General features: G+C 48.1%; 1 protein-coding gene across 1 annotated transcript in view; it reads right to left on the reverse strand.

Moving 5' to 3' along the window:
* Positions 1-13,256, reverse strand: part of SYTL2 (synaptotagmin like 2) — an 84,348-nt gene that overhangs the window by 18,476 nt on the left and 52,616 nt on the right. The window contains 4 exon segments of the mRNA XM_015427740.1: positions 1,612-1,706; positions 4,468-4,506; positions 5,793-5,846; positions 7,571-7,672. Of these exon segments, the coding sequence (XP_015283226.1) occupies positions 1,612-1,706; positions 4,468-4,506; positions 5,793-5,846; positions 7,571-7,672 (290 nt within the window).

The following is a 13,256-nucleotide window of genomic DNA, read 5'->3' on the forward strand; positions in this document are numbered from 1 at the left end:
TTCCAGCCCTCCCCAAACCATATGGCTATTCCTCTATGTGGTGCCCAAAAATCCTGAGAATGACTGTTCTGGAAGGAATTACAGAATAGGAAGGAACCTCTGTACTCCAGACCCAGGACACAGCATTAGGGGAAAGCCTCAGCCTCTCTGCCCTGTGAGAGGCAGGATGCTGGACTAGAGGGACCCCTGGACTGACCCAGCAGGGCTCTTCTTAGGTTCTTATCTGGGAAAGGCCTCAGCTTCTATGCCCTGTTGTTGGACCTCCAGAGGAACTGGTTGGCTACTGTGTGAGAGAGGATGCTGGATTAGATGAACCACTGGTCTGATCCAGCAAGGGCTCTTCCTATGTTCTTATCAGAGGAAGGTCTTGGCCTCCGTGCCCTGTTGTTGAACCTCCAGAGGAACTGGTTGGCTACTGGTTGAGACAGGATGCTGGATAGGATGGACCACTGGTCTGATCCTGCAGGCATCCTCTTATGTTCTTATGAAGACCTTGGCCTCTATGCCCTGTTGTTGGACCTCCAGAGGAACTGGTTGGCCACTGTGTGAGATAGGATGTTGGACTAAATGGACCACTGGCCTGATCCTGCAGGGGTCTTCTTACGTTCTTATGAAGAACTTGGCTTCTATGCCCTGTTGTTGGACCTCCAAAGGAACTGGTTGGCTAATGTGTGAGACAGGATGTTGGACTAGATGGACCACTGGGTCAGATCCAGCAGGGCTCCTCTCATGTTCTTCTGTAAAACTCTATGATCCATGCATGAAGTAGTAGCATACATAGCACTTTCATTTTTATTTGCACAGATCAACAGAAAAGGAACATTGTGAGGCAAAGCACCCATTTCCTCCCAAGGGTTAATGTGGATACTAACAGGCCAATTCCAGCTTGCAGATGTCAGTAATTGGGCCTTCCTTTTTTTCAGGGGGGGGGGGCTTCCTGACTACATGTAACCTTCTAGAAGGTTCCAGTGAGAACGTGTTGTGATTGGATTTGAACCATCACGTGGCACCAGATGGCTCGGGACTATAATTGAGCTAGGAGCCAGAGAGAAACCACGCTAACTTCATGATTCTGGTGGACTGAGGTCTGGTTGGCTGCATAGGGAGCGCTTAAGCCTCTCTCTTTGATTCTGAGACTTGAAGACTGTGCCATCTGATAACAAGGTAATAATGTGTTAGACTGAAAGTTTGCTTCCTTGTTTTTCTATATAAAAAATAGCATAGTCAGATTTCTTGTGCACACTAGCCCTGGGAATCCAGGGGGGTCAGGTTTGGGCTCCTTGACAAACTTCCTAGAAGGATCACTGATATTTTTATGACAAGCAGACTTCCAACAAGCCACATAATTTATAGGGCCGGAGTGGAAGGCAACAACCCCACACTCCTTCCCCCAGCCAAAATTACCATCCTCTACCCTTGTTACTCTCCCAACTTAGGCCACATCCAATTCAAACCATAGTGTGCCACACCAAGGGAAATTTCCTCCAAAATCAACTTCTGGAACTAGCGAAGTAAAGTGCTTTGGGAAACCGAAGCCCCTATAATTTCAGCTTTCTCCTGAATGTGCCAGCAACCAAAACATTCCCAAAAAAAATATGCAAAAGAACTTGCCTCCTCCTGTAGAAACGTAGGAACCGATTTGCTCATCCCTTTGACTTTCTCTGGGTTGGAGAACTGGTTAACGGGGAAAGAAGGTGCTGTGGAGACTGAAGAGTAGCAATCCATGTTTAGTGAGAGTTAATTGGCTTCTAGGACAGGAAGGCTAACAGGCATAAACTGCTTTTAAAACAACACACAGAGACAGTTACATGCATACACAATGTCGACATGCAAAACTCGCCAGCCGGGAGCTGAAATGCATGCTACACGGAAGCTCAGCAGAGGATGGAGGAACAATCTGTCCATCCTCTTTCCAGGTGTTCTACCAAGGTTTATTCTACCAAGAGGTAGGTGGATACACACCACCAGAGCTTCTTTTGTAGAAAAAGCCCAGCAGGAACTCATTAGCACAATAGGCCACAACCAACAACGGAAACTCATTAGCATGTTAGGCCTCACCCCGACAGTACAGATCATTAGCATATTAGGCCACACCCCCATGCCTTTCCTTGGCTTGCCCGGCCCTTGAAGGGAAGCTGGGCCTTGGAGGGAACTGCCTTCCCTTGTCCTGCCCGGACACCCCGCGGCTGCGGGGAGCCCAGGCAAGCTGGCCCTTGGACAGGCCAGGGAATGCACGTGGAGGCATTTAAATTCCGATCCTTCCAGGGGGCCCCCTGGCCCGCCCACCTCGGAGTCACCAGGGGCGGGTGTCGCTCTCCAGGCCTTCCCTCTGTAGCCAGGCACGCAGAGGTTTTGGCTGCAGTGGGCGTGGCCAACTCTGAAGCCAGCTGGAACTCAGTTCCTGTGCGTTCCTGCCCCAAAATACCCCTGCACACCACTGTTATTGCTACTGATATGGGTACGGGCCAAACATTCCCAAAGTGTGACAGTTTATCCTTCACAAGATACCTGTAAGCGCAGAAAGAGGATGCAAGAAAGTATAAAACGCTCCGTCACTGTGTGAGTAACAACGCTATCAAACCTGGAATTGTTGACTCAGGGCCAAACACTACTAGAGGGTGGAAGGTCCATGTGTATGTCTGTTAGGTGTAAGTGGGCCCTGGAAAGCAGCGGTGACCCCTCCCCCAATACGGATTGGGTCCACAGTGCTGGAGAAGGGGTGGCTAACTTATCTTTGATGCTGCCCCAGTTGGAAATACTTCTTCCCCAGCTGTTTTTAGCCCAGGAGGGGTAGTGGGGAAAAGACAGGCACGATACAGGCACCTCTTTTTCCTTAAAGGGTCTGGAAGCTGGTAGAGGGCATTTCAAACCAAGGAGACAGCTCAGGGAAAAGAGATTAACCCTCCCTTCTCAAATGTGGTAACTGTGATCTGTATCAGCATCACACATACTTCGGCCCTCAGTCGCAAACCTGGGCTTGCACTGAATAATGTGCAAAGGCTTCCCTAAAGCTCGTTCCCCTTATTAAGGCTCGACGTTCTGTATACTCTTGTCACAGTGACTCTCTAGATAAGTGATTCCCAAGTGTTTTTAGAAAGTGGGTGGAGCCAGATAAGGCTTATGCCCAGCAAGGCTTCTAATTGGTCACGGAAGATCTGATTGGCTGTTCAGATTTTTAAAAAAACATTGCTTTGGCAGCAACAGCCATTGTGGCCCAAGGACCTTCGCTGCGTATCTGAGGTAAACTGTGGCAGCCATTTTGTGCCTGAGCCCCCCAAAATGTCAGAGTTCCAAAGGTGCCCACAGGCTCAAAAAGGATGGGGATATCTGCTCTAGATATTCCACTGTAGTTGTGGTCTTCCGAGTATCCCAGTTTTGTACAATCACAGTGGTGGATTCGCAGTTCACAAGTCCATTCCAGTGCTGCCGTAACGTTACTTAGTGCTTAGACACTTGTCGTTCTTGCCCACATTTTTTTTTTTGTAAAAATGACCCAATAAGGGAAAGACAGTCTGTCACAGACATAAACGGCTGTCATTCTAACTGGAAAAACGGCAAAAACGTTCCCCCTTGGTCACAAATTTTGTGGTGGAAGCTGAGCTTGCCAATGAAGCCACGTGGCCCAGCTGCCACTGCATTAGATATCCACCGGTGCCTCTGCCAAACAAAACCCCAGCATCTTCCCCCAACACCAGGGAACCAAACCTAACACATAAACGCACACCAAAGGTCCCTGCAGTATCATATTTTGCTTCCTAGGCTGATTCTGCATTGGGCTTTCCCCTCCGTTCCTCTCTGCATTGCATGCTGCTTTCACTTCCTTTGATCATCGGATTTTATGGTAGCCTCCACACTCCATGCTGCTTTCACTTCCTTTGATCATCGGATTTTATGGTAGCCTCCACACTCCATGCTGCTTTCGCTTCCTTTGATCATCGGGTTTTACGGTACCTTCTGCATAGATGTATGTCCATTTTACGGCCGTTCAGGAGTGACTTTGCAGTCAGTACAACATTGCCCTGAGGTATTTGAATGTGGTTTTGAGCTGCACATTTTCCTCCCAGTTGAGAAAATGTGGAGCAAATGCTAGATGCCGAATCGCCCCTAGTTTTGCCCCTTGCACACTACCGTATGACAGTTATTCCAGACACCTCCTACCCGCTTTTCTCCTGCCCTGGCTTCCCAGTTATATTTGTATGATCTGATATTACAAAAGCCGTAAGTGGGGTTTGCCTCTAAAAACAATCCACCCACTCAGCTCGAGGAATTCCGCAGTAAATCAGCGAACCTGGACTGGAATTGCACCTTGTAGAATAGAGGCACGAGCTGCTGTCAGTGCACAGTTAAAGACACAAGTTGCTAGCGACAACAAAGAACACGAGACAAGTTCCAAAATATTACAGGTTAGTCAAGAGACCACAGGAAGCGGTAGCCAGCGGTGGCAGGAAGGACCTCATTACTACTCACTTCCTGGTGTGGTTGTGCGCGGTCGGCCGGCTTTCTGATCTGGTCAAAATTGCAACATGAAGGAACGCTGTCACATTCAACAGATTATAGGGGTACTATGATCACAGAGTTGTGGCAAACATGGGGTTGGACTCCATTCTGCTAACAGTGGAGCTTTCCTTCCATCATAAGAAGCCTTCCCTAATGCAAGAGACTCTTCCACAGAGTGAAATGCATCTGCATCTGACTTGTTGTTCCTAGTGTTTCTTTCTCCTCCTGCTGGGCGTCTTCACATCCTCAGTAGGAATGTGCAAAAAAAAAAAGGTATTTTTCGGGTTCGGGTATATTGAACCCGAAAAATATTGGTATTTCCTGATATTCCTGAATCCCAGTATTGGTATGGTATTCGAATTCAGTAAATATTCAGAATTCCCAATTTTTTGGGATCTATTATTCCCTATCGGGACCATTATAGTCAATGGTCCCCACAGGGTATAATGGAGAATTGATCTGGGTGGCTCTGCGGGGGCTGTTTTTTGAGGTAGAGGGCACCAAATGTGCAGCATAGCTGCTGGTGCCTCACCTCAAACCCCCCCCCCCAAAGTTCCAAAAAGATTGGACCAGGGGGTCCAATTCTATGGGCCCCCAAAGAAGGTGCCCCCATCCTCCATTGGTTTCAATGGAGGGGGAAAAAGACATTTAAAGGGAACGTCTTTTGCAAGCCATGTCGCAAGTGAAGGGAGACCACCATGGAAGGTTCTGCAGAGGAAGGCAATGGCAAACCACCTCTGCTTCTTGCTCTCCTTGAAAGCCCCTTGGCTAGGGCTGCCTTATATATACATAGTAACACAGTTGTGCTTCCGGGACAGGTCACTGGCCCTTATTAATCTCACTATGATAATCCAATGTTCCCCAGCACACAGCTCAAAAGCCACTACCCTGACACCTTCACTCATTTCCTGGAAGCTACTCTGAAACCAGATCTAGATAAGAAGGTTGAAATACAGTTTTTGTTACGCATGCATTGTGTCCCACTGAGATCAGTGTGGCTTGAGCTGCCACTTAACATTACTGGTCATAGCTTGCTATAAGGAAGGGGCCAACACACTCCATTCCTACTCACCCTCTCTGTGCATTCAAGTCAACGAGCAGCACAGGCTGTGTACAGAGGGGCTACTGAGACCATGTACCCCAAAATGCAGCTGAGCATCATAAACTTCTAAAGCCATGCAATGCCCGACTACCTAAAAATCCGGCAACCAGGAAGGATAGGAAAAAAATGCCTGTCTACTGAGAACTAACAAGCAGAGAGCTACATTCACGCAGGCACAAAATAAAATAGTTACCATCTTCGGCACTAAGCACTAAGTCTTCCTTTCGAGTGTTTACTTTTCCTTCATCTGTGCAAGGGGGGAAAATGGTGACATGGTTAGACATTCCGCCGTTCAGGAAGTCACTACGGGCTCTCAACAGAAACCTCTAGGAAGTGGGGGGAAAAGACAAAACTCAGGACCGCAGCAAATAGCAAATGCACAAAAGGTAGACGAGCGGGATTTGAGCCTAGCAGCACCTTAGAGACCCGCAGGATTTTCGGGGCTTAAGCATTTGAGAGTCAATGCTCCCTTCATCTGACACCTAGCTCAGTGTTGTCTACCCTGACTTATAGTGGGTTTCCAGGGTTTCAGGCAGAGGCTTGTTGTTGTTGTTCAGTCGCACAGTCGAGTCCGACTCTTCGCGACCCCATGGACCAGACCACGCCAGGCCTTCCTGTCTTCCGCCGTCCTCTGAAGTTGGCTCAATTTCATGTTCGTTGCATCTATGACACTGTCTAACCATCTCTAGCCTCTCCCAATACCTCCTGTTGGAGCTTCTTTCAGTACAGATACAAAGACTGAACCTGGGACCTTCTGCGTGCTCAAAACCTGCTCTATCATTCAGCTATGGTCACATTTATCCAGGGTGATGTTTCTACATCCCTGACCCAATGCTCCCTCTAAGCTGTGGAGTCTTATGAGCAGAAATTCTACCTTGTGAGCTACTGGCATTCAAGTTGTGAGCGAGTGACTTGGCTGCTGCATAAATTAGTTTGCTCTGGAGGCATCCTCCCTGAGCTGAGGCAGAAATGTGTGAGCTGGAGGCTAAAAAACTGTGAGCTGGCTCACACTAACTCAGCTTAGAGGGAACACTGCCCTGACCTCAGAAGCTGAGAAGAGAGAAGGAGACTGGATTTATACCCTGCTCTTCAATACCCGAAGGAGTCTCAGAGCGGCTTACAATCTCAATCTCCTTCCCCTTTCCCTTCCCGCAACAGGCACCCTATGAGGTAGGTGGGGCTGAGAGAGCTCTCTCGAGGACTGCTCGTGAGAGAACAGCTCCAAAAGAACTTGTGACTGACCCAAGGTCACACCAGCAGCTGCATGGGGAGGAGCGGGGAATCAAACCCGGTTCTCCCACATTAGAGTCCGAGCTCCTAGCCACTACACCAAACTGGCTCTCCAGTTGGAGGGCTGGCCCTGGTCAGTACTTGAATCAGGGACCACCCAGGAAGTCTAGGGTCGCTATGCAGAGTCAGGAAATGGCAAACCAACTCTGCTCACCTCTTGCCTTGAAAACTCTGCAGGTTTGCCATAAGTCGGCTGTGACCTGATGGCACTTCCTGCTGCTTTGTTTCTCCATCAGGCCCACCGCTGGTGTGCCTGTGGGAGCCATGCAAGCTGTACATCGAGCAGACCTAGACAGCGCAAGACATTACAAAGGGGTATGTGTAGTGCCAGGAGAGGGCCACACCACCAGCTTCACTTGGCCCATGGCACTGGAAGTGCAAAGTGGGTTAAAATGGACTGGGGAGATCCCGCTAGAAGCAGCATGTGAGCAAAGAGCTCATCCCGGAACCCCTTCGCAACATCAGTTAGTAGAACTGATGTGTCCACAACTGACTTCACATGGTTTCAGCAGAGCACCAAATGTACAAATACTGAATCAATTTTTACTAAGTAGATATGGGCACTCAGTCCTTCCAAAGGTCGCTTTGAAGAACTACTTAACAGAGATGCGTGGATGAGGGGGGGAAGCATTTTAAGTGGGGGACCCCTTCACGAACACGGAAGACAAACTTTTTGCTCACTTGATGTGGCTGATGGTATGTCCTCTAGACTTTTGGAAGGAATTTGCCTATTTGAACTCCTTTTCAAAGCCTCCAGAACAGGGTTTGGGTCTTCTGCCGAACCTGTTTTAAGACAAAATACATGAACACTGCACAAAGCACAGACATTTTGGGTCTCGCGCAAGTGAAGCTCAATTTTTTTAAAAAATCCAAGTCTTTAAAAGGTATGGTCCCTCTTGCCAGCCCCCAGACAGTTCTAGCAGGTGGTGGAGGAGGAGGAAATTGGATTTATACCCCGCCCTTCACTACCCAAAGGTGTCTCAGAGCGGCTTACAAACTCCTTTCCCTTCCCCTCCCCACAACAGGCACCCTGTGAGGTAGGTGGGGCTGAGAGAGCTCTTGACAGAAACTGCTCTTTTTCAAGAACAGCTCTTATCAGAACTACGGCTCGCCCAAGGTCATCCGTCAGGTGCAAGTGGAGGAGTGGGGAATCAAACCCGGTTCTCCCAGATTAGAGTCCGTGCACTTAACCACTACACCAAACTGGTAATGATAATGCAGAACAGAGTTCAAATGTTACCGCATTTGGGGTCCGGATGATACCACAGAAACATTTAAAAGGCAATGCCATTTCCTGGACCAACCTGGACAACCCAGTAGTTACATTTTGACTGACAGAAAGCCCTTCTGGATCTCTCAGAAGCTCTGCATTAGTATATAGAAGAACCTTTTGAGGTTCAACCATGGGTATTCTTTCAGCAATAGCAGATGGTGCATCTCTTATTGCTATTTATGATTTTTCAAAAGCTATTTATCTCTTTTCCTTATAAAAGCTAACCAACTGAATCCTGCAGATCCATTCCACTTGGTGGGCACCAGAAAAGGTGTTGGCGGGTGCCCTGGACTAAAAGACTTGCTTTAGTCCTACCCAGCTGGGTTGTTGTGTTCTGGCATCACAGAAGGGGATGCAGGAGGAACTCTCAGGCAGATATCAGTGGATAGCACCCAGAACGGCAATTCTTCCCTGCCTCAAAACTTGACTATCACCAATGATTTTTTTTGTTGTTCAGTCGCACAGTCGAGTCAGACTCTTCGCGACCCCATGGACCAGATCACGCCAGGCCTTCCGGTCTTCTGCCGTCCTCTGAAGTTGGCTCAATTTCATGTTCGTTGCATCTATGACACTATCTAACCATCTCATCCTTTGCCGTCCCCGTCTTCTTTGACCTTCAATCTTTCCCAGCATCAGGGTCTTCTCCAGGGAGTGCTCCCTTCTCATTTGGTGGCCAAAGTATCTGAGCTTCAGTTTCATTATCTGGCCTTCCAGGGAACAGTCAGGGTTGATTACTTTTAGGATTGACTGATTTGATCTTCTTGCAGTCCAAGGGACAAAGATCAACAACCTCAGATATGCAGACGATACCACTCTAATGGCAAAAAGTTAAGAGGACCTAAAGAGCCTCTTACTTAGGGTAAAAGAGGAGAGCGCAAAAGTGGGCTTGAAGCTCAACATCAAAAAAACTAAGATCATGGCATCCGGCCCCATCACTCCTTGGCAAATAGAAGGGGAAGTCATGGAAGTAGTGACAGACTTCACTTTCCTGGGGTCCCAGATCACCGCAGACAGTGACAGCAGCCATGAAATTAAAAGACGCCTGCTCCTTGGGAGGAAAGCAATGGCAAACCTAAACAGCATGATAACCAATGATAACTGGATTCTATTAAGAGAGTTTCACTTGGTAGCCATGTTGCTCTGGAGCAGAACAGCAATATTTGAGTCCAGCAGCACCTTAGAATCATAGAGCTGGAAGGGACCTCCAGGGTCATCTAGTCCAACCCCCTGCACAATGCAGGAAATTCACAAACACCCCCAACACACACCCAGTGACCCTTATTTCATGCCCAGAAGATGACAAAAACCTCCAGGATCCACAGCCAAACTGGGCTGGAGGAAAATTGCTTCCTGACCCCAAAGTGGCGTTCAGCATTTCCCTGGGTGTGTGGTGTGTAAGAAAGGGCCACAAGAACTAAGCACTGAGGCAACCCTCCCTGCCCTCCCTTTCTGTTGGTCTCTGAGCTGCTACTGAACTCAATTCTGGGTTCATTTAAAGCACTATCATGACTGGTCTTTGGGGTTTCCCAATCCCCTCTGAAGCACACTCGAGTCACCTACAAGGTAGATCTTTTGTTCCCGGGCCCTCCCCGGATCTCTCTTCTCCCTGACTCACTGGCAGCTGTTGACTGAAGGGGGAGGGAGAAAACACACAGTAACAGAAAGTAGAGTAAGTAATTGAGGGGCATTCTTGACATGGGGCTGTCTATTTTTAGCAGCAGCCTTGTGTCAGCTATAAAGTAGTTATTACAGAGTAGGGATGGGCACAAACCAGCTCACGAAGGAAATTTCATGATGAATTCAGGCTGTTTGCGAAGTCACATTTATGGCAGGTCAACTGGCATGAACTTTCCAGAAACTTTCAAGATGTTTGCGGAGGTTCATGACGATTCGTGAACGGATACATTTCCAGGCAGACCCTGCTCAATCTAAATGTTTATAAAACTTCAAAGCAACAGGGCAGTGGAACTTGGAGGGGATGTAGAGGAGCATCCGGGGGAGGTCCCCTGTGACTTTGATGTCTCTACCTTACACAGGATCCGTTCTCTATACTCCTGAACCTTCTGAATCTGTGTCTGTCGAAATGACTGCCTGTCAATGACCACCTGTCATTTCCCCAGAAAGCACTTTCCTGGGGGCACCCTCGGGGGGGGGGCTGTAACTTGGAGCCCATTAATCCAATCACTACCAAACTTGGGCAGGTAGAGGAGAGTCAACTGGACATTCCCTGTGAGTTTGATGTCTCTAGCTTGCACAGGATCCGTTCTACTGGGTCACGGACCTCATGAACTGAACCAGTTAGTTTGACTGCTAAAAGTTCATGATTCATGAACTGGACATGTCACGAACCGCAAAACGAACCACATTTTCCTAGTTCGTGCCCATCCCTATTAGAGAGGTATGTCTTTTCTCAAAGAGAAGAACAAAAGAGGGTTGGGATCAGTGTTTCCTCTAAGCTGTGCGCATGAGCAGACGCTCATTAACCAAGAAGCCCTGCTCAGCAGCAATATGCCCATTGCCCATTTTAAGATTACAGCAGTTATATTTTGCTCAAGATGTGAACTGCTCCGCTCAGTAGGGGGGGTGGGAATTAGAGGGAACATTGGTTGGGTTCCAATGGTAGTTTTCCACAGGCCGAAGGCATGTCCTCCAACAGAACAGAACTTTCTTGCCTTCCCTCTCCTAGTGCACTGATTTCCCAAGTGCTGCACCTGGGGCAGGAAGAGCATGAACGGTGAACAGGAATCTGACATGAGAATGGGAAATTGGTGAAAATCACCTTCTGCTCGCGGAAACTGGCCTTTGGATCCAAACCCAGATAGCTTCTAGCAGAGGGGAAGAAGGCCTGCACCCACAGTACCTTATCTGCCATGTTCCTTTCAACTTCAAAATCATATCACACTACATCACTGAATAACTGAAGTGTGGCTACAGATACACACACAAGTCTTTGTTCAGATTAAGAAGACAGCTTCAGAAGCTGCCCAGTCCCAAGAGGGTTAACTGCAATAGAAACAGAATCCCAGGAACACTCTCATTTCACACCTGAGTTAGCACTTTTGTTAGGGGAGTAAAAATAAGCTGCCTCATACTGCAGTGGCTCAAGTGGTTAAGACACTGAACTGCAGGCTGTGGAAAGTCGGTAGTTCAGCAGTTCGAGACCCGAGTGTGCCGCATGACGGAGTGAGCTCCCGTCTCTAGTTCCAGCTCCTGCCAACCTAGCAGTTCGAAAGCAAGAAATGGCAAGTAGATAAATAGGTACCACTTTGGTGGGAAGGTAACAGGGTTCCGTGCGCCTTGGTGTTTAGTCATGCCGGCCACATGACCACGGAGATGTCTTCGGACAGCGCTGGCTCTTCGGCTTTGAAACGGAGATGAGCACCACAACCCTAGAGTCGGACTCGACTGGCTTTCGAGCAAGGGAGACCTTTACCTTTACTGAATCAGACCATCAACGACAGTATTGTCTGCTCAGACTCTCGGCAAGCTCTTCAGGGTCTCAGGCTGAGGTCCTTCACACAATCTACTAATTCTTTCACTAGAGGATTGAACCTAGGACCTTCTGCATGCCAAGCAGATGTTTTCCCACTGAGCCACAGTCCCTTGTGTACCACAAAAACAACGGCCAAAATGGGCCCTGAGGGGGAGTTTCTCACCATGTTAGAATAATCTACTATGGCATTCTCCCAAGCACATGGAAACCTTGTGCAGTGTTGACCCCATCTTAGGGCCAGTCTATGGGCAGTGACACATTTTGGGAAAGGATACCGGTACACCATGAAGCAATTCCTGATGTATCACCTTTGCCTGGAAAGCACAGTCCCATTCCCAAGCCTTGACTGACCAGGCAGGATGGAGAACAGGACACTGGGGCAATTATTAACTGTGCTTCCTGACAATTGCAAAAGAGGATGCCTGCCATTTTAGGGGGAGGAAATGCATGGCTATCTTTGCTAGATCCGAGTCCAGTAGCACCCAAGTAGATTTTCAGGATATGAGCTTTCGGGAGTCAAAGCTCCTTTAGTCAGTACTGAAAGCCGATATCAGTATCTGATGAAAATCTTGTTGATCTCTAAGGGGCTACTAGACTTGAATCTAGCTGTTCTACTACAGGCCAACATGGCTACCCTCTGAAAATGTCTATCTTTATGTGCATAGACTAACATGCGCCTTCTGCGGTAACTCTAAAAAACCCTCATGGCTCATACGGCAAACATTTGGGAAAACATCTCGCAGAAGCGATACCCAAAACTTTCCAAAATGAATAACTTCTTTCCTTGGAGACTAAGGATAAATGTTCAGATAATTTTTTTTAAACTTAAATCATTCCACAGTGATAAAATTAAGAATTCAAAAACTGCTCACACGTTGAACTTCTTTTGATTCCGGCAAGGGAATGGATGCTCTCGTCGGAAAAATCAGATCCAAAACTCCTGGCATCTTCATCATCCTCACTGTGATGAGCGGCAAGTATCAGCTCGACTTGGCTTACTCGAGGAGGGGTTTCCTGTTCCACTAGGGGGGTGCTTGCTCGTTGGGATCTGAGCGGTACGTCCATTTCTCCGCTTCCACTACTGAAGGTGACACTTGCTCTGGAAACCCCTCCTGCATCTCCGTCTCTGTCGAAGCCAGTCTCTCTCTCATCTGCCTTGGCCTGTGTCAGAGAAACCTCCTCTTTTCCGGGAAGCGGGGCTTCAGTTGATAGAAGGTTACCCTGTACAGTTTTCTGGAAAAACACATTTTCCCTAGGGACAATAGCAATCGTTGCATCTGCCGGAACTTGGCCATCTTGCTTGGAATTCTTTCCCTTAAGTGGTATTTTAACCTCGGTACGATAGGCATTCGATGCCCTCCGAAGTGATGCTGGCATAGTTACTGCTAAACTTCTGTTTTCTGATAGAGACAAAGAGTCATCAGGCACTTCCTGGTTTCTCTCTTTGGACAGTTGCTTTTCTGAAAAAGAATCAAATGGAGTCTCATCTGCTGGGGCAGCAGATTTCACTACAGTGTCTTGGGAAAGGTCCACTGTTCCCTCCATTCCCTGGCTAGCCTGCATTCTCCCCTTCAGTTTTCCCCCTGACTCTTGTAGTTCAG

Source organism: Gekko japonicus, unplaced genomic scaffold (assembly GCF_001447785.1).
Source record: "Gekko japonicus isolate JY-2015 unplaced genomic scaffold, Gekko_japonicus_V1.1 scaffold393, whole genome shotgun sequence".
NCBI lineage: Eukaryota > Metazoa > Chordata > Lepidosauria > Squamata > Gekkonidae > Gekko > Gekko japonicus.